Consider the following 26867-nt stretch of genomic DNA (forward strand, 5'->3'; position numbering starts at 1 on the left):
TCAGCGCCGCGGGGCGGGGCAGCCTGGCCCACGTGTGCCGGTTTGGTTTTCCGCGGAGCCGCGCGCCTGCCGGAGAGTCGGAATCGCCTCCCCCGCCTTCGGCAGCCTGGACTGAGGCCTTGCAGGTCCTGTTTAATTCCCTAACTGCATTTACTGGATCTCTCCGATCGGTTTTCCTCACTGCACATGCAGTGACATTTTCAGAATGAAAATCTGGTCATGTCACCACCCTCCTGCCTAAAACCCTTCAGTGGCTTCCGCATTGCAGGGTAAATCCTTAAGGCTGCAGCCGCAGGGCTCTGAGCGTCCTGCTCTGTCTCTCCAGCTTCAGCCTTTGCCCTTCAGTCTCTGGAACTGGGCCTCACGCTCCTTTCTGCCACACTGTTCCCTCTGCCTAAAATTCTCTTCCCCCTCTCATATTTAAGATCTCTTTTCAGATAAACCTTCTCTGACCTCCTAGGCCAGATTAGTTCCCCCTTTTATATTATCCCAGGGCATTCTGATCCTTTTCTTGATAGCATCTATCACAATTTGAAGTTATATGTTCATTTTGTGCTTATTTAATTAAAGTCACTTACTGAACAGAGTAATTGCTGACTCTAAGGATAAAACCAAAAAGCACTGGTTGCTGTTAGGGAGACGCAGCCCCAGAAAGAAGTCTGGGACAAGTTTAGCCTTTAGGGCACATGAGCTTCCAGGAGGTTCCTTCCGACCCCCCAGCTTTACTGAGTAAACCAAGCAATTGGCTATACCTTCCTCATGCTACCCCCTCCATGCCACCAATTAAAAACAAACAAAACAAAACTCATATGGATTCATCTTTGAATCATAATACATTAAAAAATACCCTTGTCTTTCCCTCCTCCCTTTCTTTTGCTTTTTTTGTTTTAAAAGAAGAATTTGAGTCTGATCTCCATAATGAGGCATCCTCTTCCATTTCCAACTTAATTCCAATTTACCATTCTGCAACCTAGAGATTAAATGGCAAATTAAATCACACCAACAAATCCTATATACAAAATAAGGGAAATGGAAGAGAAAAAAAAAAACATTTCATGATTACGACAACTCCTATTTTAAGAGGGAAAAGGAAATAAAAAGGAAAAGGCAGAAGTAACTCAAGCTTTGGACACTCCCCCAGCTAAAAATATATATGTGGAGACCTCAGCCCCATTTCTACATCAGGTCCTGAGGCCTAACTAGTCTCCCTTTTCCCTTATCCACTGCAAGTTCCCCTTACCTTCAGCTGGAGTTTTTTTCCTTATGAGGTGACCCAAATCCTCACTTGTAAAGTCTCTGAGCTTTGGTGGTCTGCACTGATACAGGTCTTCCTATGTCATAAAGTCACAACAAAATCTAATTGTTTGTTTGGTGGGCCCTGAATAGCGCCTCCTCCTACCTCTCCTGTCTCTCCCAGCTCTAACTAGGTGGGTCATATGGAAGCCTGATGAATCTAGAAATAGGACTCCCACTCTAGGTGTCAGAGTCCTTCTCTGGGACTTTTTGAAATAAAATTAAAGGAAGACAAAGCAGGGAAGATGTGAGCCTAGGGCTGTAACAATCACATTTCCTGCCAAATAGAAGTCAGTCTGTAGTAGGAGAAGATAGTGCTGACATACAGACACAGAAAGACAGAAGTCCTGGTGATGGTCCTGTCCTGTTTCCTGAGGCCTAGGTATACCTTGCAACAAGGCCCTTATTTTGCCAAGCCTAACTTGAGTGGAATTCCTTTCACTGGCAATCAAAAGAATCTTGATTAATACAAGAGCACAAGGTTGTCCCCTGGGTCCCACTGACGCACCTCTCAGCGCTCATTAAGTAGTAGCAACTCTGTTTCCCCTTAATAGCTATTATCAGCCTACAAGTGTGACCTCCTTTCTTCTATTCCTCTAGTATTATGAGGAGCCCAAAACGCAGTGGAATCCTCTCTGCATTCCCTGGTTAGAAACATTTCTCCCTAGATGCTAAAACCTCCTGAACTGCAGAATGTAGAATGTCAGAGACAGGAAGCAAACTCTCTGAGAAAGTCATTAGGTACAATCACATAACATGCCACACCTACCTCTACCTCTTCCTGTGTATTCTGGTTACAAAAAAACAAAGAATTATATACTGATTGTTGATCTAAAGCCTATATTATACTCAGCATGCAATAACCTGACATAGCTGAGTCATCAGTTGGTCACTCCATTGTTCTATAAAGCTGATATTTCTAAATAACATAATACCTGACAGGTAAAGTGAATTCCAAGGGCATCAGAATGTAGCTTCTCTTTTCTTAGTCAAGGATAATCTTGGGTGGGATACTGTAGCACGTATAATTAATGCAGTAAGTGCTCAGACAGTGGTCCTGGCAGCTCCATGACTTTCAGAGAGCTGGGAGCCTGGAGAACAAAAACCCCCAGGAAGGCAGGAGCATCCATGACCACAGAAAAGCAGATATACAGATGTCTGTTATTCAGTCACCAGAGGCTTCCTCAGTCAGGATGCCAGGGAATCAGTCACCCCAGGTGAAGGGGTGTCTGTGTCTGTGTCCACCCAGCTACATAGATTGCAGGGACTTAACTGGCAGGGACACAGAAATCACCAGAGGTGGACAGTACCAGCCCGAACAGGGCTCTGCAGACGGCCAGCCCATCATGAAGATCTAGCAGTGGGCAGTGAGTCGCTATCTTGGTGAGCAGACAGATGTCAGAGCCAAGATTGGCTAGCAGTGAGTAGCCAGATCCAGGCCCTAGGGGCCTGGGATGTTAGGCAAGGAGACAAGGGAGGCTGAGAGGAATTTCTACTTCAGGGAATAGGACCGGCATGAGTTCCTCTATAGGTGGATAATTTCTCAATGTCAGTACTCCCAGGAAAAAAGAGATGGCTAGGATCAAGGTGTTTTAATCTCAAGGACCTTGCCCCTTCCCATTCGTTTATTCACATTCAGGACACAGCTACACAGGGCTACTTTGTGCCAGGTAATGTGCTGAGGATTAAGAGCAGAATCAGAATTGGTGGTGGCCTCGGAGAGCTCTCTGTTTAGAAGGGAAATAGAAAAGAGTGGGCTATACAACGTGATAGGTCCTACAACAAAGCTAGGGGGCAAAAGTAATGAGCCCAGAGGAGGGGAAGGAAAAGGCTTCACAGAGGTGATATTTGAGCCAGGTTTTGAAGGATGAATAGAAGCTCACCAAGAGAAAGCCGAAGGCAGCGGAAACTGTATGCAGTGTGCGTATTCAGATAACACAGAGGAGGCCAGTTTGGCTGGAGCTTGGGAGGAAATGGAGATGGGAGATGAGGTTGGAGGATAAATTTGGCCCAGTTGTGAAAGGCCTTGACCAGCATTCCAAGGAGCTTGGGCTTCATCCTGTGAACGTCAGGGAAATAACTGAGGAAGCCCCCAAAGATTCCACATCAAAACAAAGCACAGGCATCTAATCCTGGGGGACAAGCTACATTGTGACCTGCTTTCTTCTCTTTTCCTGAGCTCATATCATCTGTCAACTTCCCACATGGCTTTGGGAACTTGGACAAATCAAAGCATTTTAACCTTTTTAGGTTAAATAAAGATAATATGCCTTGAACATTGTTAAATAACATTAAAATTGTGAACACTGTTACTTGGGCTCCTAAGGCCAGGCAGAGCCCTGGAGGACCTTTGAAGTACCTGAGAGCCCTTAAGGCAGAAAAAAACTATTCCCCAGAATTAGCTCAGCTCAGGAAATGAAGGCCTAGGAAGTTGGTGACCTAGTTGTTTTGTTCATCCATTTCTCTACCACCTCTTAAAGGTAAAGTGTCACTCTAATCTATCCAGAAATTGATGTGTGATCACCTTAGGTAAGATGTGTCCCTTCTCCACCCCCAACATGGCTGTTTTCTCAGCTGTAAAATGAGGGGGTGGTACATCAAATCTGAAGTTTTAAGGCTTTTTTCCCCTTAAGCCTTAGAATCGTCCTTTTCCAACAAAATCTTTGTAATATACCCAGTTTGAGATCTCTCCTGCCCTGAACCATCCACCCTGAACAGCTCCTGAGGGGCCTCCCAGGAAGCTTTTAGAGCTCAGTGGGGCAGTTCCAAATGCACTGCTCCACATGAACTTAGGAGATAAATTTCTCTACCCAAGCCCCCCTGCATCCTCCCTCCTGACCCTGAAGGGAAAAAGGAGAAACTGAGGGGTGTTTTGGAGATGCTGGAAGCCTGAAAGGTAGTACAGACTCTTTCTCCCCAATGCACCCAAATGGTAAATAGCCTCTCTTCCACCAGCAGCCCAGAGAAGCCAAATCCAAGGTCCCAGAGCCCACAACAGAGTAAGGTAGAGAAGGCGATCTGAAGGGAGAATGAGAGAAGGGAGTGCCTGTTCCACCCCCTTCCTAGCAGCTGCCTCCATGGACTCGATAATCCCCCTGCCCTCTCCCCCACCCCACCCTCGGGCCGCCCACCTCTCCTCCACCCACCCATTCATCAGTAGGAGGGCACGCTATCAGCACAGCCTTTCAGGGACTGACAGGTCCTTTCTGGGTGCCCCCCACATGTAACCACTTAACCTCCAGCACAAAGGGCCAGGCTGAATGGGCTTGGAGCCGGTGGCTCGTGCAAAGGGGGAGGCCTCAATAGGATTTGGGGAGCTGGGTGTATAAACTGCTCTGCTCCAGCAGCCCTCAATGGAGGAGCTGGAGTCGGGGCATGTGCCGAGGGGAGGAGCCCGGCAGCTGCATCCCACCCCTGAACAATGATTTATTCATTCTTCTGGCACACACAGAGAAAACAGACTGGGGGAACGTGGCTTCACAAATCGCCCTCGGCCTCAGCGGATTCCCTTGGCAATCAGGCAATCACCGTGCACCGTCCCACCCTGCCCCTCCCGGTCTCCGTGAGGAAGTAGAGTACACCAATGGGAGGCCTTTTGTAGCCTGAAGGTCAGGCAGGCACGCTCTTTGAATAGGCTCCACTCAATCTCCCTCTCTGAAAGCTTCCTCGTCAGGTTTTCCTCATACCCATTTCACAGCCAGAGAAACTCTTGCAGGGAAAAAAAAAAAAAGCACGTAGCTTGGCCTGTCTCAGGACTGCCCCAGGGGAAGGGCTGAGAAAGAAGCAGGAAGTTGGGGAGCTTAGTCTAGAAATAACTGACTAGTAATGGGAATGCAATAAAGGCGTGCTGATAAGTTAATGGCATTCCCTAGCCACATCTGGCTCCAATTCCTGGAAGAATCATTGGGAGAAATTTGGGGAGTAGGGAACAGAATGAAGGCAGGTAAGCAAAGATGCTAAAACCAGTAGACCAAAAAAAAAAAAAAAATGTCGGGTGGGTGGTTTCAGGAAGCTAAATTGTGACAAGAATAAATTCGCTTTTGCCCTCTTACCTCCATACCTCATGTCATCAGAGCCAGTTCACACAGAAAAATCATCATAATAAATAAAACTAAAAAATCAATAATGTTAGCAGAACAGGGAGAACCAGACTGAAGTGACCATCCTCAGACTGGCCCCTAGGCCTCCTATCCTCAAGCTCATAATTACCTTGTCACACAGAAAACAAATCTATTGTGGATGGTGAGTGTGGAGAGGTGGGAGATCCTGGGCAAGGAGGTTGCCCACTGAGGAGGGGGATGGGGTCCACATTAGGAAGACAGATTGGCCTTGGCACTGGGGTGGGAGGGGGCCGTGTTGAGACTGACAAAACTAAGGCCTAGACAGTTTCCCAAAGTTTTCTTCCCTTAGGAGGGTGATCCTGCCTAATACTCAGTACTAGGGGTGGGAAATTGGAGGGGGCTGGGGGAAAGACCTCCAAGCCCACCCCACTGAGCCTCAGGAGGACAGGTTGCTATGCTGCTGCTGCCCTCTGGTGGACATAAAAAGGCAGCATGGACACCTCCAACGCTGGAAACAAATGCTGGAAACTGCAAAGGGGTCTCTGTCCTTTCCTGTCCTAAAGCCTTGGCCACCAGGACTAGCACACTCATAGGCTGGATTCCCCAGGAAGCAGACTCAGACAGTTTAGGACGCCGGATATTTCCTAAGAAGTGCCCTTGGGATCAACATCTGTGGAAGTGAGGGGAAAGGAGATGAACTACCCTACAGGTCCATGACAGCCTCAGCCAACCACCCAGGGAGCTCTGAAGTGAGAATGGGCCCTTTAGAATTGTCCCAAAATGAGCTGAGGTGGCCAGGCCTTTACCCTCCTGTCATCACTGGATGTGGGCTGTGCTGGAATGGGGCGTGAGCGTTGGGTAAGGGGTTCTCTGCAGCTGAGGCCGTCCCCTCACTGAAGGCCGTCTGCAGCGGGGCCAGCAAAGCCTTTACTAAAGGGGATAGGGTTGTGCATCACGGGGTCTACCCCACACACCACAGATACTCATTAAACATGTGTTACATGAATGGCAGGGTTAGATCATGCCTCAGGCTCCAGGCTCCACAGGACAGCCCACAAGCCTGTTATTCGAGCTGTTACACACTGGCCTTTGGAAATGGTCAAGGGAGCCTTAATGCTCCAATTCACGGATTCATTCATTCAACAAGCACTCACTGAGATTTACTATGTGCTGGACCTGGAGGCAGACACTTTACAAATTTCTCAAATTTAATCCTCACAACTGTGGTGCTAGTATTAACTCAGATTACACAGATGAGATCAAGTTATTAAGTGGCTTTCACAGTCAGATGGCACTGTGACAATGGGTGAGTGGGCCGGGCAGGGCTCAGTGACAAATGACACTCAAAATGGGACAAGTGCTCTTGCTGCTGCCAAAGATTCTTCAGGCCAGAAAGGGTCTTGGCTCTGTTCTGTGAGTGTGCATGTGTGTATGTAGAGAGAGGGCTCTCTCTATGCTTTCAGCCAGAACATTTCCTCTATTGCAGCCAAGAGTCATGCCTCCATAGCCTCCTACTTTAGTTCCTTCCTAATAATGTTGCTGCCCAGAGGTAACAGAACCACAAGCTTTAAAAATTCCTGGTTGTAGCCACAGAGCTAGCTCCTTCCCTGGATATTTAATGGACAGACAGCCCTTAACCCCCAGTGTTCTTTGGCCATAATATCATCACAAAGTTATGAAAGGGTAAGTTCTTCCCCTAATGTCTAACTTCCATAACTGCTGTGATCATTTTGGGATGATAACATTGAAGGGACAAGAGGTGGACCAGATCTCTGCTCTAGAAACCTCTCTGTACCCTGACACTCTCACTAACCCAATGGATCTGTGGGAGGAGGCGAGGGCAGGAGAGCTACAGAAAGCCGTCGGCTGCTGTTCTGCTACAGCCCTGACATGTTCTCTTTCTTGGCCAATTAAACCTTTCAGCACTCCCAGCCACCAATATAAAGATTTTAGTTTTCTCATTTAGATTGTAATCATAAAGAACTTGAAGGAAAAAGAGGGAGGGGGAAAGCTTGGATGTTATGGAGGGATTTCCGGGTCTGACTACAGAGACATAAAGTACTTTCAATACTCCTCACCCCCTCCCAACCATACACACACACACACACACACACACACACACACACACACTCATACGCTTTTCCTCCTGGGCCCCCAGAACCTAATTTTTCACGTTTGGAAAACCCAGATGATTTTTGCCTGGGTCCATCTGGTTTTCCAAATAACCTGTCTTTTTGATAAATAACATAAGTTAGACAAGACAAACAAAGAGAGGGGTGGGCAGTCAGCTTTTTTCCTTCCTTCAGCCTCTGAGAAAAAGATGGGGACTGAAAAATCTACAGGACTCACTCCCAATCCTGCCCCTGCACCTTACACCCCTTAGATTGGGCCCAGTGATTCTCCAGCCTGGAGCTGGGAGCTGCCTCTTCACCCCCACCTCTACCCCACCAGCCATCAAGAATACTTGACTGTGGTTCCTTCTAAAATGAAGGGAGGACTTCCCTGGTGGTCCAGTGGTTAAGAATCCACCTTCCAATGCAGGGGATGCGGGTTCAAGCCCTGGTCAGAGAACTAAGATCCCACATGCTGTGGAGCAACTAAGCCCGTGCGCTCTGGAGCCCTCGCACCGCAACTAGAGAGAAGCCCGCGTGCTGCAGTAAAGAGCCCAAGCGCTGCAATGAAAGATCCCATACGCCACAACTAGAGAGAAGCCTGAGTGCCGCAACTAGAGAGAAGCCCACATGCCCCAACAAAAGATCCCACATGCCGCAACTAACACCCGATGCAGCCAAAAGATAAATAAATAAAAAATAAATAAAATTTAAAAAAAAAAGAAAAGTCCATTTGAAAAAAAGGGGGGGAAGGCTCTGAAGCTTTGTGTAATGTGAATGGAGAACAGTGGATGATAGGAGGTTGGGAGGCACAACTATATCATGGAGGGTCTTGTAGTTTGAACTTAATCCTGAGTGCACTGGAAGACAGAAAGGTTTTGAGTGAGGGAGTGGCATCCTCCAATTTAATTATGCAAATGTCGCCCTTTGGCTGCTGTGCACAGATTGGATGGAAAGGAAGCAAAAATAGGAGTGGGGAGATCAGGAAGCTACTGCCAACACCCTGGCAAGAAATTATGGAATCCTGGATTAGGGCATCGGCTATAGAGGTGATTCAAGATGCAATCTGGAAGTAGAAATAAGACTTAGAGATTGCTTGATTATGGGAGTAAGGAAGGAGGGGTCGAGAATGTCCTTTGGGTTTCCAGCCTGAGTGACTGGGTACGTGGAGGTACCTTTTACTGAAATGGGAAACACAGGAGGAAGAGCAGGTTTTTAGAGAAGGAACATCACATTTTTAAAGATGTCAAGTTTGAGATGCTTATGAGACAACAGGCCTTTGAGGAGTGGTCCCCAAAACATGATGCAGTTGTAATATTGGCAAATCCATATGCTTGCAGAGTAGTGTTCGACATAATGCATCCACATACATCTTCCAACAAGCCTCACAGCAAATCTGAGACAGGCATGAATGATTATCCTCATTTTATAGATATAAATGGAGGCTCTGAAAGGTTTGCTATTTTTCATTCACCTTTTACTGGGCAATTCCACATTCCAGACCATGTGCCAGGCAGTGAGTAGGACACAAAGGTAGAAGATATAATGCCATCTCAGGGATACCATCAGAGAGCATCATGACAATATTCCTCCCAGAAATACTCTCCCCTATTCTGAGGTGTACAAGCCTCGGGACAGGAAGCCCCAAGAGATATTAGATCTATCTCTGGGAGATAAAACCCTGAAACACTCACATTGAGCCATTAGAGATTCTCAAAGTGGGGTAAAGTTTGTAGAGAGGCAGTTGAGAATTTGCACAGGAAGCTGAGTGCCTTGTCTCTATAGCGCTTTGGTGAGTATAACCTGATGCTTTATGGAAGAGACCCTAGTATGGTTTGTGCAGCTGTGGACTGAATTGTTTAAATCAAGTAAATACCACATGTCCCTATCCCAGCGTGTGGAACACAGAGGAGGTGAAAGGACTGACACTGAGCACCCTCATCTCCCAGGCTCAGGCGCTCTCATCCCTCCAAGCAGATGATTTCCAAGCTAGTGAAGCTGAGTCCTAGCAGGAGCCACAGCACAGGCCCTGGGCTTCAGTTTCACTAGAATGGAGCTGAAGCTGGAGGCTGAGTGCTCTGGGCACAGGTCATATGGTCAGGTCCCGACTCTCCACTTCAATCTTATTACCAAGGCTTAGCTTGCCTTCTGACAGCTACAGTGACATGGGGAAAAGCGACCCAGAGCTTAAGACAACTTTTCTTTCTCCAAAGAGTGCTTTCTTTCTGGAGCCTAGAATAGAAACCCTTTGCTCCCTAGATTTCTCAGGCACTGATTTTCTTATCCTTAGTGGTCAATCCTAATACTCTTCTCCATCTATCCCTGCCAAAAGAGGATATGGGAAAGCAAAAGGGGAGAAATATCCAGCCCTCCTCCCTAGTTCTCTATTGCCTAGAAAGGGCTGCTTAGCCTTGGCCACTGTTTAGAGAGCTCAAAGGGAGGGGCAATAATGCTCACCTTGGACCCACGTCTGCCAATCAAAGGGCTATAACAACAGGCACCATTTATGTAAACTCTCCTCACCTGCACTGAACCCAAACCACTTGGTTAGTTAATGCGATCAATTCACCAGAGTTGAGAAGACAGTGAGGGGACAATGGCAGCAGCCTCTCACTCCAGGCCCAGAGGCCTCCCCTGAGAGACAGATACCCTGAAAACAAAATGCTCAACATTAGACAGGCTCTGACCTAAGAATGAGCATTCAATCTGGACAGCAAATCCTGCCTTCAAGGCATTGGGATTTATTGAAAAACTACATACATATTAAAACATCTTTATATACATTTTCACCGTTACAAGATTACAAATATACAAATGTAAATTCCATCAAAATCAGCATCTTGCATATTACAAACAACTGTAGAAAACCTATATCCTAATTCCACCAGTTAAATTGGTATTCCTTATCTGCCAGTGAAAAACTGGCACAGTTCATCCAGCTTCCCAAGTCCAGCTCCTGACAGTAAACATTCCATTTACATGGAATGTTTTTCCAAAGCAGCAGTGACACTTGGTTCTGAGAGGAAAAAAAAAAAAATCTGTCTAAAACTCTGACAGCCGCATGGTAGTTCAGGGAAAATTGGGAGTGGTGGCAATCCTAACAATATTTTGATGAAACTCTATGATGATCTTTTCTCAAAATAAGTAATGAAGTATTAAATTGTCCTCTGCTCAGGGCAATGTACTCAACCCAGTTAATGCAATAAATAATGATTATATATAGCTCTTCCAGTCAGAATGAGAAGGAAGGTCCTTGAGCAACAGTGCTTCAAATAGAAAATTTAGTCCTAAGAGAGAGCTCTCTGCCCCATGGAATATCTAATGTCGATGGACACAGGATGTAACCTTTTATCTTCATCCTCATACTCCAGAAAAGTTGCTCTTTCTGACTTGGGTACCAGTTTGAGTCCTTATTATAAATGAAGCACAGGTTAATTGGAAATTTGAGACTGCATTGGGAAAAGGCATAAAAGAAAATGGAAGGGGCAAAACTAATAAAACAGCCCATCTGTCGATTCCTAGGTCCTCTAAGAAGTCTCTCTTTCACTGAGTCCTGGTCACCATGGTGCAGATCATAGGGGTGTGAAGGAGTCATCCCAGTTTTGACGTTCACTGCTGTCTGTAATTTTCTGTCATGCCGCACTTTTTCTTCCTCCAACCACCCCTTTCACCAAAAGTTATCAACCCAGGAAGCTGCTAGGATAAAATGTCAAATATTTAATGGAGGACACCCAGGTATCCCATAAGTTGATGTTGTAAACACTGAAGAATTAAGTTAGTGGCGAACCCAGGAAGTAATACTAGGAGAGATGTCCAGAGCCATGCAGTGGAAAGAACTGGAATCTCTGTCCTCAATCTTAATGCACTGATTATGAAGGAAGGGGGGATCATCCACATGAGCATCGATGCCAACCTTCAATGCCAGAAACTTCTCAACGAAGTCTCAACACAGGTGCTGGTGCCCTTGTGGTGTTAGCTTTCCAAGTATCTGAAGATGCTTTGCTTCGATCCTGAAGAGCTATCATCTGTTTTGAGGCGCTTAGGTAAAGGGGATGTCATTAAAGATGGACCCCTTCTCCTTACCTAGAGAGCAGAGAAAGAGCCAACTCAAGACCTTCATACAAGTACTTAGCTTCAATTAGCTCTTAAGCAGCTCATGGTTAAATCACGGATCATTAGAAAAAAGAAATAGAAATTTTCCAGGCAAGTTTCAAAGCTGATTACTTACTGCAGGTAGCAATCCCCTTGTACCTTATTGGTAGTGCAAGATTAACACTGCAGCATTTAAGCCTTTAAGCCAGAAATATATATATATATTTTCAATTCAATTCAATTCATTCATTCATTCATTCACTCTGCTGTGGAGAGTCACCAAATCAGTTCTCAAATTCCCTACCCGAGGCTTAGATGATTCCTTTGCTGCCTCAGCCTTGACAGGAGAAAGTGTGTGGAAGACAAAGTTTCTTGAATTTCGGGGAGCACTAGGGTTGAGGTCAGACAGGGCAGCCAGTTTCTGAAGCACAGCTTTGGGCTGGTTTAGTAGTGAGCCCATCTTCAGCTGAGGAAAGAAGAGTCATCAAATTCCTGGTATCAAATTCCAAGTGCCAAGGGAAGAATGAGAAGTCAGCTCCTCCCTGCCTCCACCAGGTATTGAGGGGACACAGTCCTACCCTGCTCAAGTAGAAAAGAAATGGCAGGCTCCTTTGACATCTACTTCCATTTCTTGCAGCCACCTCCCTCCCCTAATGAAAGAGCATTCCATTAACTTGACCCGGGCCTTTATAACACTGAAGATCATGACATCAGGCTAACAAGGTCCCCAACCAACCTGGTTGTCACTTCCCGGTTTGGTGGCTTCAAAAGGATTTCTGAATAAAGACTCTGATTCTTGAATAACCACAGTGCGACTGACTGAAAAGAAAAGACAGAGAGGCTTGTTCTGGACAAAGCTGCGTGGAATTACTTTTAAATCTAAACAAGCTAACAAGCCTTTAACTAAACCGATAAACTAAAGCCATAGGAGCTCTGATTATTTTATAATCATGACTTGAAAGTACAGTTAAGTGGCTTAAGAGAAGACAGACAACTCAGCTGAACTTATTGTCTAATTAACAGTAATAATAAGAAAAAACAAGAGTGGTAAGAGTGTTAAGGAGCGTTTAAGAGCTTCAGCTCTGGGGTTAGGCATATCTGGGTTCAAATTCCAGCTCTAACACTTAAGTATATAATCCTGGGCAACTGAATAAAGAAGCCAGAATTCACTCCTCTGAGCTGCCTTAGAACATAAAGCAAAACCAGCTACATATACTCACAATCACAATGTCGACTGCCCAATAGTCTAAGATGGAAAGAATACTGTCTCTCCCCATCTGAGGGACCTCTTTAAGATAACATTAGACACCGGCCCATGAGTAAGCTGCAACAGCCCCTGAAGGCTGGAGTCACCTCTAAGGCTCCAGCACTAACAATCCAGGAGGCTAGACCCTGAGGAGGACTAAGAGCTCACCATTCTTCTGCAGAGCTTTGGCTGTAACTTTCTTGGCCAGCATCATAAACTGACTATCTTCCCCAATCTCCTCTTCTTCAGCTGCAATTTTCCCCTGCTGTGCCTGAAAACAAAAATCAGACAGCATTAACAGAAGCCCACAGCTCCCCCAAATAATTAGTATAGCCTGGAAGCTAGAGTACTTGGGACAGCATTTGTTTTCCTTTTTTGCAACTCTTTGTTGCTTTAGACAAAAAAAAAAAGGATTTTGGACAAAAACATGACTAGAACTGCCCATGGTAACCTTCTCAAAGCACAAAAGATAATTCAAGGATTAAAAGGGACAGCAATATATTGCCCAAGATTTTGACGACTATCATGACAAGCTGGGTGACGGAGTGACCCTCATAAGTAGGGTTGGAATAGGAGAATTTCTTGCAGGCTTCCTACCTGGTCCCGAAGCCACTGCTCTCGTTCAATTCGCTCCTTCCTCCATCTGGCTTCCGTCTCATCAAGCTGTTCTTCAGTCTGATCATCATCAGAGTCTCTGTGGAACAAGTCCATCTGGGAAGCATCATCTAAAGCAAAGAGTTAAGGCTATTAGCATTCTGCAATCCCCACAAGAGAGGGTGTCTCAACAGACACAAGTGAACCCTTTTCATTTACAATATATTGACACAAGCTTTTCCTATCCATTAATAGAAAATAAAGGTCAAGGCAAGGTCCTCCACAGCTGCCTGCTATAGTTTTGATTTCCTCTTGCTGTCTTAAACTGGACAAACATGGAACTTGTACCATCTGCTTCTAAAGGCAACAATCAAAATACCTATGTTTTTCCATCGGAATTTCCTCATTCGTCCAGGACCATCACTGTGCAGGTCCCCATCAGCAAGGTACCTTTCTTGGTACAAACGTAACTGTCGCTTATCATCATCCAACATTGTTTTCCTACAACAGGAGAAATATGGTGTTCGAAACCAGGACCACTCTGGCTGGTTATAGGGCCTGCCTTAAGACATACCCCATTCATTATTCAGAAGGGCTTGCTGGGATACTGACATGTGTATTTTCTTGATTTGACTGTGCAGTTCCTCATCAGAAGGAAGTAATTCATCAATTACATCCTCTTCATATTCATCAAGCTCTTCCCCATCATACTCATCTTCACTTCCCACGTCACTCCCTGACACCTCTGCCTCATCCTCCAGGTATTTCTTTAATCTCCTGGAAAATTGAAAATTGGAAAATACAACAATGAATATAAACATAGCAATGAGAAAAGCAGAACACAGAGCCATCTCTAATAACAATAAGATTAAATTAATAATAATAATACAGTTTGATAATACTTAAAAGTCTATTATTTAATATATACTGTGTGCCAATAACTGTGCTTTGGAGCATTACTGCGTTATCTCAGGGAGAGGTATTATTATTCCCTTCAATTTTCAGTTGAAGGAACTGAGACTCAGAGTAAACAACTTACCAATGGTCACATAGCTGGGAGGCAGCAGAGCCTGGATTCATCCTAGGCTGGTGACTCTAAAGCCAGAACTCTCAATCTCCTCTATATATTTGGGACATACCTGCCAGAAGGTTCAAACTATTTTGTCTTCTATTTAAGCTTACCAGCTTCAGGAGACAGACTAGAGATAGTATAGTATGGAAAGGTAATAGACTGGGGTCTTCTTACAGCCTGCCAAATCTTGACCCTCAAATTAGAGGTATGACTGAAGCTCAGAGTTACTAGTAATCAAAACCACTACAAGTTACTTTTTCTGACTTCAGCTCACATCGAGAACAAATCTGCTGTCATCTGAGTTCAAAGTGCTGTCACCTATGGTCATGAGTGGCAGAAGCTTGATGGCTTTCTGAAGGCTGATTTTTTATCAAAGACTTCCATTATTATTTTAAAGCTGAATTCCTCTAACTCCTAGGGTTCCTGAAGAATTCCTTCAGGGGCCAATAGCCACTAAGCTTCTCAATCTTCCCATCTACCCTCTTTGAGCAGTTCAATTTTTAGCTGCCATTCTTTATAAGATTTCATTTGAACAAAGGACTCTATAGTTAAATAAGGTTTAAGAACCACTGCCTTAGAAAAAAAATCTATAGATGGCCCAAGGCTGTATGAATAGTTAATTTGACAGGTGACAAATTAGAAGCCCAAACTGATCTCAATAGAATGGAATGATGGGCTAAAAACAACAAAATAAATCTAATAAGGATCAATATGATGTCCTATATTTGAATTCCAAAAGTCATCCACAAATAATAAAATGTGGAATACCTATTAAAATGGTTTTTATAAAACCTTCAATATCAAGGAAAAAGGCTTACAGATATGGTAAGCAGGAAAAAAAAGCAAGATGCAAAATTGTACATACAAAAAAAATTGTACAGGGTTTCTCTGGTGGCGCAGTGGTTAAGAATCTGCCTGCCAATGCAGGGGACACGGGTTCGAGCCCTGGTCCGGGAAGATCCCACATGCCGCAGAGCAATTAAGCCCGTGCGCCACAACTACTGAGCCTGCACTCTAGAGCCTGCGAGCCACAACTACTGAAGCCGGCATGCTACTGAAGCCCATGCGTCTAGAGCCTGTGCTCCGCAACAAGAGAAGCCACCGCAACGAGAAGCCTGTGCAATGAAACGAAGATTAGCCCCCGCTTGCCGCAATTAGAGAAAGCCCATGTGCAGCAAAGAAGACCCAACACAGCCAAAAATAAAATAAATAAAATAAATAAATTTAAAAAAAAAATTGTACAAATCTCAACCACATAAAAATATATGCCTGAAAAAAAGTTATGAGGTAATAATAACCACCACCACCACTTTCACAAATATCCTGGACGGTGGACATGGATGACTTTTTTTTTTTGGCTGCTTTGGGTCTTCGTTGCCGCAAGCGGGCTTTCTCTAGTTGCGGTGAGCAGGGGCTACTCTTTGTTGTTGTGTGCGGGCTTCTCTTTGCAGTGGCTTCTCTTGTTGCAGAGCACGGGCTCTAGGCATGCGGGCTTCAGTAGTTGCAGCACTCGGGCTCAGTAGTTGTGGCTCTCGGGCTCTAGAGTACGGGCTCAGTAGTTGTGGCACACAGGCTCAGTTGCTCCGCAGCAACCATATCTGTAAGCCTTTTTCCTTGATCCCTGGGATTGTCCCGGACCAGGGATCGAACCTGTGTCCCCTGCATTGGCAGGTGGATTCTTAACCACTGCACCACCAGGGAAGTTCCTGGATGACTTTTTATTTATGTCTTTCTGTATTCTTTGAAATATTCCAAAATAAATGGCTTACTTTCATGATCAAAACGACAACAAAATATTAAAAAAATAAAGGGGGGTCATTTGCCTGAGACTAGGATGAGGAAAACCTGGAATGACAGTAATTCATAGGAAAAAAGACATGGGGAATTTAGTCATCTACTAGATCCTCAGGATCTACAGTGACTCAGCTCTTATGCTCTTTGGTTACTTTATAAGTAGTATGCAACCAGAACAAGGGATGTGGCTGTACCACTATATAGTGCGGAAGTCAGACCACACCTGAAGATAAAGAGAGTATCCATACATGTGAAGAGTCTGGAAGCAATGTCACGTGAGAAACAGCTGAAGAACTAGGGATGTTTAGTATAGAAATCACTTGAGGAGGACGTGACCATCTTTGAATACTCAAGAGATATCACGTAAATGGATTTTATTCAATCTGTGTTAACCACAAAAAGCAAAAATAGAACCAGCAAATGTAGCAAGCTACAACCCAACTGTCAGGAGAACTGTCTTGCAACTGAAGGAAGGGACATAACACCTACATTTGCCTTTTCAACTTCTCAGATTGCTGCAGGAGGTCTTCTTCATCATTATCTTCATGGTCTTCTAGGGCCGGGTCTTCATTGTCAGAGTCACTGTGTTCATCCTGCAAAATCATATAGTATCACATGCAAACTTACACAGAATAAAATGTGTCCTCAACTAAGACAGGAATTTATAAACTTCTGCCCAAACATTTCATTCTAGGAAATTGCTTCTGATAACATGCCAAACAGAATTCTCAAGAACTCAAACTACAAAACAAGCAAACACAGCAGCAATACATGGAGTTCAGTTGTGATTACTCTGTCCCCTTCAAACTCACCTCATCACTATCAAACTCATTATCATTTGGGACAAGCTGAAAGTCTCCAAATTCCTCCTCTTCACCTTCTTCTTCCCTAAAATGCAAATCAACAAATCAATAAACAAGTTGAAGGCAAACTACAAGCAGTCAGCCAACTTAGGAATTGAAAATATTTTATAGCACCAACAATCTCTTCAAGAAACAGGAAACGAGATATCTTGCCTTTAAAAGAATTTTTTTAATTGTGATAAAATACACACAACATAGTTTACTATCTTAACCATTTTAAGTGTACAGTTCATTAGTGTTAAGTACATTCACATTGTTATGCAACCAACCTCCAGAACTCTTTTCATCTTACAAAACTAAAACTCTATACCCTTTCAATAGCAACTCCCCATTCTTCCCTCCCCACAATCCCTGGCAACCACTCTTCTACTTTGTGTCTCTATGAATTTGACTACTCTAAGTACCTCATGTAAGTGGAATCATACAGTATTTGTCTTTTTGTGACTAGCTTACTTCACTTAGCATAATCTCCTCACAGTTCATCCATGCTGTAGCATGTATCAGAATTTCCTTCCTTTTTAAATGCTGAATATTATTCCACTGTGTATGTATCCACTTGGGATCTTCCACCTTTTGACTATTACGAATAATGCTGCAATGAACATGGGTGTACAAATATCTATAACAGACGCTGTTCTCACTTCTTTTGTGTATATACCCAAAAGTGGAATAACTGCTGGGTGTGAGGTAGTATCTTATTATGTTTTTGATTTGCATTTTTTTTTCTTTTTTTTTTTTAAAATAAATTTATTTATTTTATTTATTTTTATTTTTGGCTGTGTTGGGTCTTCGCTGCTGTGCACAGGTTTTCTCTAGTTGCGACGAGCAGGGGCTACTCTTTGCTGCAGTGCACGGGCTTCTCATTGCGGAGCACGGGCTCTAGGCGCGCGGGCTCCAGTAGTCGCAGCACACAGGCTCAGTAGTTGTGGCTCACAGGCTCTAGAGCACAGGCTCAGTAGTTGTGGCGCATGGGCTTAGTTGCTCCGCAGCATGAGGGTCTTCCCGGACCAGGGCTTGAACCTGTGTCTCCTGCATTGGCAGGTGGATTCTCAACCACTGCACCACCAGGGAAGCCCCTGCATTTTCTTAATTATTAGTGATGTTGAGAACTTTCATGTGCTTTTTCTTGCCTTTTTTTACCCTGTTCCCCACCAACTAAATGAAAGCATTATAATTTCCTTACTATGCAAATATGAGACTCAAACAGACCGCAAGACTCTCAGACAGGATATGAAGCCCCTAAGATGACCATTTATTCCTGAGCCCAGAGAACCTACCCCAGTATTTTATCAGAACACTGGACTTGCCAAGTTCCCTCCAATCACTGAGACTCACCTGTCTGTTGGGAAAGAGCCTGAGCAAAGAGCAAGTGCTTCTTCCATTGGATCACCCAGACTGCTCTCCTTCTCCTGCTTATTTAACTCTGATGGAGCCAGAGTAGAGACATCTACATCACAATGAAGAAAAAGATTTGTCACCAAGAAATGACAGCTTTATCCTCTCTCCCCAGCCATCTGAAGACATGCCGGCTCAACACAGTTCTAAGGTAAGCTTGCCAAAAAGAGCTCACCATTCATTCATTCAACAAATCCTTATTTAGTGCTTACTATGTGCCAGGCGCCAGGGAGACAGCAGCAAACAAAACAAAGATCGCAGCTCCCAAACAGCTTACATTCTAGCAGGGGTGTGAGGGGTAGAAAGGGGTGTGCAGGTGGAAGTAATAAGTTAGCATTTATATGAAATTTTCTATGCAGCAGACACTGCTCTAAGCTTTGCACATATATTAGCCATAAATGACAAGTCGTATGGCCAAAGCTAAAGCAGTTTTAAGTTGATACTTCACGACTCTAAGAAAGTAAGAGCTCTAAGTGTCAGGAGCTAAGCAGTGAATTCAACCTATGCTCAAGAATCCACCACAGCTCTGTTTTCTGTGATCTTCTCACCTGAGAGTAAGGGGCTTCTTTTCAAGGACACTGACTTAAGATATTTGGCTGTGGTGAGCCTGATGCTCTGTTGGATAATTACCCTGAGAAGTAAATTTCCCTGAACAAAGATCCAGAAGTTCCTCCATGTTCTCTTTCTTGTCACTCTTCCTGGACAGAGGTTTTTCAGCCTGAGATGTGAACTTTCCCGTACACAAATCCAGCAGCTCATCCATGTTGGCATCCATGGCGTTCTCATCCATACTGGCCAATGGCAGTCGAGGCTTCAAAGCTTGGTACTGATTCCTGTGGTTTCTAACATTTAAGAACCTACAAGCCCAATGAAGAGTGTAAGAAATTCTCTAGGAAAAAAACAAAGTGGTGGGTGAAAAGCCCGAACTCATCTCCAATACCAAAGTTAGAAGCTGAATCCTGAACCAGAAGACAAGAATGTCACACTTTAGCCTGTGACAATCTACAGAGGGAGGGGGAAGTTTATGAAAGAATAAAGGCTATTCAAAAGGTAAAGGGTATGGGACTTCCCTGGTGGCGCAGTGGTTAAGAACCTGCCTGCCAATGCAGGGGACACAGGTTCATGCCCTGGTCCAGAAAGATCCCACGTGCTGCGGAGCAACTAAGCCCGTGTGCCACAACTACTGAGCCTGCGCTCTAGAGCCCACGAGCCACAACTACTGAGCCCGCAAGCCACAACTACTGAGGCCACGTGCCACAACTACTGAAGCCCACGCACCTAGAGCCTGTGCTCCGCAACAAGAGAAGCCACCACAACGAAGAGTAGCCCCCACTTGCCGCAACAAGAGAAAGCCCATGCACAGCAATGAAGACCCAATGCAGCCAAAATTAAAAAGATAAATAAATTTATTTTTTTAAAAAGCCAATTCTAAAAAAAAAGGTGAAGGGTAAAGTATAATTTTTGGCTTCAAATGGTGCTAGAGTAGGGCTTGGTGTTATGGCCATATAATGTGCCACAGAAGTGTCAATTCTCAATCCCATCCAACAATCCTAACATAGTAGGATGGATGCAGAGAAATCTGATGACCTTATAAGAGCTATGCATGTCAAACAATGCAGAAATTGAAGGATCAGAATGCCAGCAAGGCTATTTACTTTTTTTTTTTCTTTTTAATAAATGTATGTATTTATTTATTTATTTATTTTTGGCTGCGTTGGGTCTTCATTGCTGTGCGCGGGCTTTCTCTAGTTGTGGCGAGCGGGGGCTACTCTTCGTTGCGGTGTGCGGGCTTCTCATTGCAGTGGCTTCTCTTGTTGCAGAGCACGGGCTCTAGGCGCCCGGGCTTCAGTAGTTGCAGCACGTGGGCTCAGTAGTTGTGGCTCGCGGGGTCTAGAGCGCAGGCTCAGTAGTTGTGCGCACGGGCTTAGTTGCTCCATGGCATGTGGGATCTTCCCGGACCAGGGCTCGAACCCGTGTCCCCTGCATTGGCAGGCAGATTCTTAACCACTGCGCCACCAGGGAAGCCCAAGGCTATTTACTTTTAATTTTCTAGACAGACTTTGTTCAAACGTGTGGAATGTAATACTAATGGTCTGTTCACCTCTCTTTCTCAGAAGAGAAAGCACAGATGGAGCGACAGAAGCTCACTTTATTTTTAAACAAAATTAAGCAGTACCCAGCACCATCCACCCACAGAAACATAAAACTACCTACCCATCTGCATCCAACAGTTGGCTCTGAGTGTCATCTTCTAAACAGAACTGGAAGTCTCCTGCTCCTAGGAAAAGTGTCTTAGGCTCTGGGGAGGCGTTATACAGATCCTGGGAATCCTCTATGGGAAGTGAAGGCTCAGACAGCTTTCCTGAACTCTGGCACCAAAACAAAACCAAACAAAAACAAAACATTTTACAAATGTCATTCACTGTCATGACAACAACAGAAGTTGCTATTTGTAAAATTTAATCTACTCTCAGGCAATTGCAGCTGAGGAGGACAATGCATAGCCAAGAGGAGCATAAAGAAAAATATCTTCAAGAAAGTAAGAACCTTGGATGAGGCTTGTTTTTAATACACAAAGCGGGGGACTTCCCTGGTGGCGCAGTGGTTAAGAATCCGCCTGCCAATGCAGGGGATACGGGTTCGAGCTCTGGGCTGGGCAGATCCCACATGCCGTGGAGCAACTAAGCCCGTGAGCCGCAACTACTGAAGCCCGCGCGCCTAGAGCCCATGCTCCGCAACAAGAGAAGCCACCGCAACGAGAAGCCCGCGCACCGCAACAAAGAGTAGCCCCCGTTCCTCGCAACTAGAGAAAGCCCGTGTGCAGCAACAAAGACCCAATGCAGCCAAAAATAAATAAATAAAATAAATTTATATATACATAAAAATACACAAAGGGGTGGATTTTTTAAACTAAACATACACAATGTGGTGGGAGTTGTTGGCTTGGACACACTTTATTTAGCAATGTGGGAAGCAAAAGCGGAAGGAGATTAGAAAACCACTGCCATCTTACCTTAGAAGCTGAGCTGACCAAACTGGCTCGAAATAGTCCAGGGGAAGGAGATCTGAATCCTCCTGCTGTAGGGAAAAGACTGGCCCCACGGCCTGTTTGTCTGTTGCAAGGCTGATAGGATGGAATTGTGGAGCCTATCAGCTCAAAGCTGCTATTGTGGCTGCTCTCCTTTGTCAGTAATGAGCATGAATCATCTTCATCTAAAGAAAAATAACTTTTAAGTGCATGATTCCAGAAATAAGTTAGATTTGTTTAGGAAAAAGAGTTGAGAATGAAACTGTCAGGTAAGACCCATTGGCAAACCTCTCAAGTTACAGGTTCCAAAACATTACATTAAAGGTTAATTACGGGGGCTTCCCTGGTGGCGCAGTGGTTAAGAATCCACCTGCCAATGCAGGGGACACGGGTTCGAGCCCCGGTCCGGGAAGATCCCACATGCCGCGGAGCAACTAAGCCCGTGCGCCACAACTACTGAGCCTGCACTCTAGAGCCCGCGAGCCACAACTACTGAAGCCCGTGTGCCTACAGCCTGTGCTCCGCAACAAGAGAAGCCACCGCAATGAGAAGCCCGCGCACCGCAACGAAGAGTAGCCCCCATTCACCGCAACTAGAGAAAGCCCGCGTACAGCAACGAAGACCCAACACAGCCAAAAATAAATAAATAAAACAAATAATTTTTTTTTTTAAAAAAGGTCAATTATGGTACTAAGATAACATTATATAATCAGGGTTTATCACTGTGAGCTAAGTGACACCTGAAAGTTCCTGTCTTTCTGCCTAATGCCTATGATCACTCTCTCCATTATCCAATCACTTACACATCTTCCTTTGATCTACATATGATAGAAATGTTTCATGTTTCGTTCAATCAACACATACTCACTAAGGACCTATTACATGCTCATGGTCAACTGTAAAGAAACTGCATTTAAGTTTTCAAAAACTGGACCAATAAAAATATTCTAATTCATAAATTCCTGTCATTGCCACAGGTAAGACTGGGAAAAGTCCACTAGGGTTCCAAAAAATGGAACCTTAAGGAATTGTAGTCCTTAAGTGTCAAAGCTGGAGGATCAGAGAAAAGTCACGTTCTGCGAAAGAGTCACTACTTACCTAGTTTGTTAGGTCTTTTGCCTGAGTTTTCATCTATTTCTGATTTTTCTTCACTAGCAGAGTAACTACAAAATAAGAAGGTAAATTGTTTGAGTATCTGTTTCTGCTTCTTACTAGAGGGGCAAATACCAGGGAATCTTATCTTTCCTTAGAGAGAATTACTTACCCCATCTTGGAAGAGTTGTCCTTAAATAGAAGGAAGGTAGAATCTGACAAGAGAGGCTTGGGGACAGAGAGAAGGCCAACTGACTTGCCAATTTCACCATTGCCATCATTGTTTTCTTTATCCATTTCTTTCTCATCTTTGGTTTCTATTTCTTCACTACCGAGAAGGAATTCTGCAATCTTTACCAATCACACAACCCAAAGACAGAATAATACAAGTCAAAAAATTTAAAAGCAAACACACTGTCAGCCTGAAATATGGCTGCTTAGTTACAAGTCACATCTTAAATCTGAAAAGGTAAACCTGAAGGAAGCTCAGCCTAACCATTATCATTAACACAATTTACGCTGACACTTCTAAAGCTCTTTTATACTTATGTTACTTTACCTTTACCCTCCCCAAACTGCCACAAGATCATGAAAGAACCGGATTATCATTTTATTGAGTCAATGAGAGGTTACATGATTAGCCTGAGATTGCAGGACAACTACTGACCTCCAGCCAACCACAAACTATGACATCCCGCACAGGTCAGCCATGGCTTTCCTCTTCCTTTACCCAGGGTTAAACATTAACCAGTTCTTTTAAATAACTCCAGTGTTCAAACAAGGATGATTTCTTTTTTCTAATACCAAAAATCCTATCATCATCTGTCTTATCTAGGTGGAAAACAATACTATAGAAAAAGGGCAAGAGGCCCTTCTACAAATACCTTCCTCAACAAAGAATGAAATTAACTCAGGAAGGTCTCGGCCTGTCTGAGAATTTATTCCAGACCTCAACCTGGCCAAGGTTAAAAGTACTTTTTATTGTCAATAGAGAAACCTAAATGAACAACAAAGATAAAAGTCTCTATTAATACAAAGCCATTTCGATATTAGCATGATAGCGCAATATGTAAACCAACAGGTAGGAGCCAAGGCTATGGCTCTGTGAACTGCAGGTGTTCCGTGGTGCTGAAAGGACTGAAAGCACTAATATTTAAGTACATATGAGCTACATTTATCTCTGCCCCTGAAATCTCTTATACAATTGAACATGCTCATTATATTCTTACTCAAATCTGATTTTTCTCTCTTCCTTATTCATCATGACCTAGTAACGAAATCACATAATTGCCAGAAACCTCCTGATTGCCTTCTTCCTCCTCTTTCGCCTCTTCTTCCTCCAAAGCTTCCTCTCCCTCCTCTTCTCCGTCTTCCTCGGACTGATCCGTCATTTCTTCCTCCTCCTCCTCTTCTTCAAATCCATCTTCATTATCTAACTTGAGTAATGCTTGGCGCTTTTGGCGTTCCTCAGACCTTCGGAGTTTCATTGCTTCTTGCAGCTTAGCTTTCAGCACCTGAAGCTTTTCCCCTGAACAGAAATATGAAGAGATGCTTTAGACGTAATGACCAACTACACACTACAACAACACAAGTGTCCACTTTAGGCAACTCCAGAGGTGTTCTAGACACATCCCAAAAGGAAAATCAGAGACCTTAGGAGTCTAGGCTTTTGTTACCTTAACAAATGGAGAATATCATGAATTGAATGTAGGAGATAACTTCCATAATTATGTTCTATACCCTGGGATAATATATTACAGAGATTATAAAATTATTATTTAAAAGGGTAAAAAAATAAAAGATGGGTGGGGGGGAGTGGGCCTTCAAGAGTCTCTGGTTCAGAAGCCATGAAGGAAAATATTGATAAATTTATCCACATTAAAGAAAAAGAGAAACAACTCAAGAGTAAAGTGGGCAAACGATATGAACTGGTAGTTCACAGAAAAATGAACATATATTGTAAATAAAATTAAAAATAATGCTTAAGGGCTTCCCTGGTGGCGCAGTGGTTAAGAATCTGCCTCCCAATGCAGGGGACACAGGTTCGAGCCTTGGTCCAGGAAGATCCCACATGCCGCGGAGCAACTAAGCCCGTGAGCCACAGCTACTGAGCCCGCAGGCCACGACTACTGAAGCCCATGCACCTAGAGCCCGTGCTCTGCAACAAGAGAAGCCACCGCAATGAGAAGCCCATGCACCGCAATGAAGAGTAGCCCCCGCTCGCCGCAACTAGAGAAAGCCCGAGAACAGCAACAAAGACCCAATGCAGCCAAAAATAAAATTAAAAATTATTTTAAAAAAATAATGCTTAACATCACTTCTCATTAGAAATACAAATCAAAATAATGAGATACCATTTTTTATATATTTGGCAAAAATTTGAAGGCTTGATAATATCCGTTATTAACCGGAAGAAACAGGAACTCTTACACACTGTGATTCAGAGTGTAAATCGGTGCAACTATTTTGAAGGACAATGGGATGATATATATATATATATATATTTTTTTTTTTTTTTTGGCTCACTGATTCCACTGTAAGGAATTTTGCATCAAAATTTACTAACATATATCTGATACTAGGACACAATATTGTATGAAATACCAAAACTGAAACAAACACAATGTCCATTAATAGGAGTATGGTTAAACAAATCATGTTATACTTGCACAATGGAATATCACGCAGTTGTTAAAAAAAAAAAAGCCCCCAAAGCAATATGTGTATCTGAACTCTTGAGTTAGGTGGTCTGGATTAGGCTGCTAGCTCTACTACTTACTAGTTATATAAATTTGAGCAAGTTGTTTAAATGCTTTGTATATCAGTTTCTTCACATATAAAATAAGGACACTAATGTTATTTACTGTAAAGCACCTAGAGCAGTGCCTGGCAGAGAGTATAAGTGTTCAGTGTCTCTCCCTCTCTCTCGCTCTCACTCACACACACACACACACACACACAATGGCATATGCATATGAATTTTCCCAGAACACACAAGAAATTGTTAATTTGCCTTTGGGAAGACTAATTTTTCACTTTATACCTTTTCCTCAGTGTTTTAATTTTTTTCTATGTGATATATTACTCGTATTTTCAAAGTGGGAGTGGAAACAACAGACCTGTCCCTAATACAGATTACAAAGCAGAATGCACAGTATGATTGCATTACTGTTTTATTTTTTAAACAGACATGTACTGTCTGTTTAAAAAATACACACAAAAAGTTTAAAAGGATATAAAACATGGTTACAGAAGATGTCTCTGATAGAGAACTGTAGAAGTTTTTTGTTTATTCCATGTATTTTCTACAATGGACATTTTTTTTTATACAATAAGACAAAGGCTAGTTTAAGAAATAATTCCTCTTACCCACCCCACACAACTAGGTAATGCTACACACATGAATCATGCTAGAGGTACTGCTGTCCCATCTCCAAAGTCTCCAAGGAAAAAGATTCTATAACGTCTCACTATAGGGTCTTCAGTAGCCATAAAGACCTGCCAGAGTACAAAGAGTGAGGCACCCATCCCCACCGCCAGCCAAAAAAATAAACAAAGAAACCCCCATGAACGCAAATACCTGGTTTTGTGTGGCTTGCTCCATCCAGCTTCTCAGCTGCCAAAGTCACAGGTACCACATCTGCCTTGAGCTCTTCCTTTCCATCAGTGCCCACATCTTTCACTATGATGTTCACATTCACCTTCTGACCAGCCCTGGGTTTGGCTGCTGGATTAGCATGCTTCCAGAAACGCTGCTTCAAGGCTTCCAGTTCTAAACCAAACGCCAACCAGTAGGTCAGTTTGCCTTTAAGATTCCAGTTAAGAATTACAAGCTATGTTTTTGAAGTTCAACAAACTTGTAAGGAAAAAAACACACACAGAGAAATACCAAAATCTCCTTTGCTACCAACACCTGTGTCCAATTCATATAACTTAACCCAAACTAATGGACTGCTGTAACTTCCTCAATATAATTCAAAACTCATTTTAGGGTAGAAATTTACAGTGAAGTTTCTAAATATGTGCAATTCCTCAGGGAGATCAGCTCGGTGCTTTGTGACCACCTAGAGGGGTGGGATAGGGAGGGTGGGAGGGAGACACAAGAGGGAGGAGATATGGGGATATATGTATATGTATAGCTGATTCACTTTGTTATGAAGCAGAAACTAACACACCATTGTAGAGCAAGTATACTCCAATAAAGATGTTAAAAAAATAAAAATAAA

The 26867-nt window shown here is 43.7% G+C and overlaps 1 protein-coding gene across 2 annotated transcripts in view; it reads right to left on the reverse strand.

The window, feature by feature from the left end:
• Positions 1–10688: 10688 nt before the first annotated feature.
• CLSPN (claspin) overlaps positions 10689–26867 on the reverse strand; it is a 28320-nt gene continuing 12141 nt past the window's right edge. The window contains exons 9-25 of one of the 2 annotated variants that reach the window (XM_068539495.1): positions 26222–26413; positions 23940–24169; positions 22814–22992; positions 22648–22712; positions 21535–21734; positions 20736–20890; positions 19152–19378; positions 18462–18573; positions 17076–17151; positions 16753–16856; positions 14010–14174; positions 13777–13898; positions 13401–13528; positions 12972–13074; positions 12294–12376; positions 11862–12023; positions 10689–11548 (exon numbers count right to left, since the gene is read on the reverse strand). In XM_068539495.1, the coding sequence (XP_068395596.1) occupies positions 11438–11548; positions 11862–12023; positions 12294–12376; positions 12972–13074; positions 13401–13528; positions 13777–13898; positions 14010–14174; positions 16753–16856; positions 17076–17151; positions 18462–18573; positions 19152–19378; positions 20736–20890; positions 21535–21734; positions 22648–22712; positions 22814–22992; positions 23940–24169; positions 26222–26413 (2414 nt within the window). In that variant the 3' untranslated portion in view covers positions 10689–11437. Of the gene's footprint in view, positions 11549–11861; positions 12024–12293; positions 12377–12971; positions 13075–13400; positions 13529–13776; positions 13899–14009; positions 14175–16752; positions 16857–17075; positions 17152–18461; positions 18574–19151; positions 19379–20735; positions 20891–21534; positions 21735–22647; positions 22713–22813; positions 22993–23939; positions 24170–26221; positions 26414–26867 lie in introns of those variants that run through there. The other variant, XM_068539496.1, reaches the window with a different exon arrangement.

The sequence above is a fragment of the Eschrichtius robustus genome, chromosome 3 (genome assembly GCF_028021215.1).
Source record: "Eschrichtius robustus isolate mEscRob2 chromosome 3, mEscRob2.pri, whole genome shotgun sequence".
Classification (NCBI taxonomy): domain Eukaryota; kingdom Metazoa; phylum Chordata; class Mammalia; order Artiodactyla; family Eschrichtiidae; genus Eschrichtius; species Eschrichtius robustus.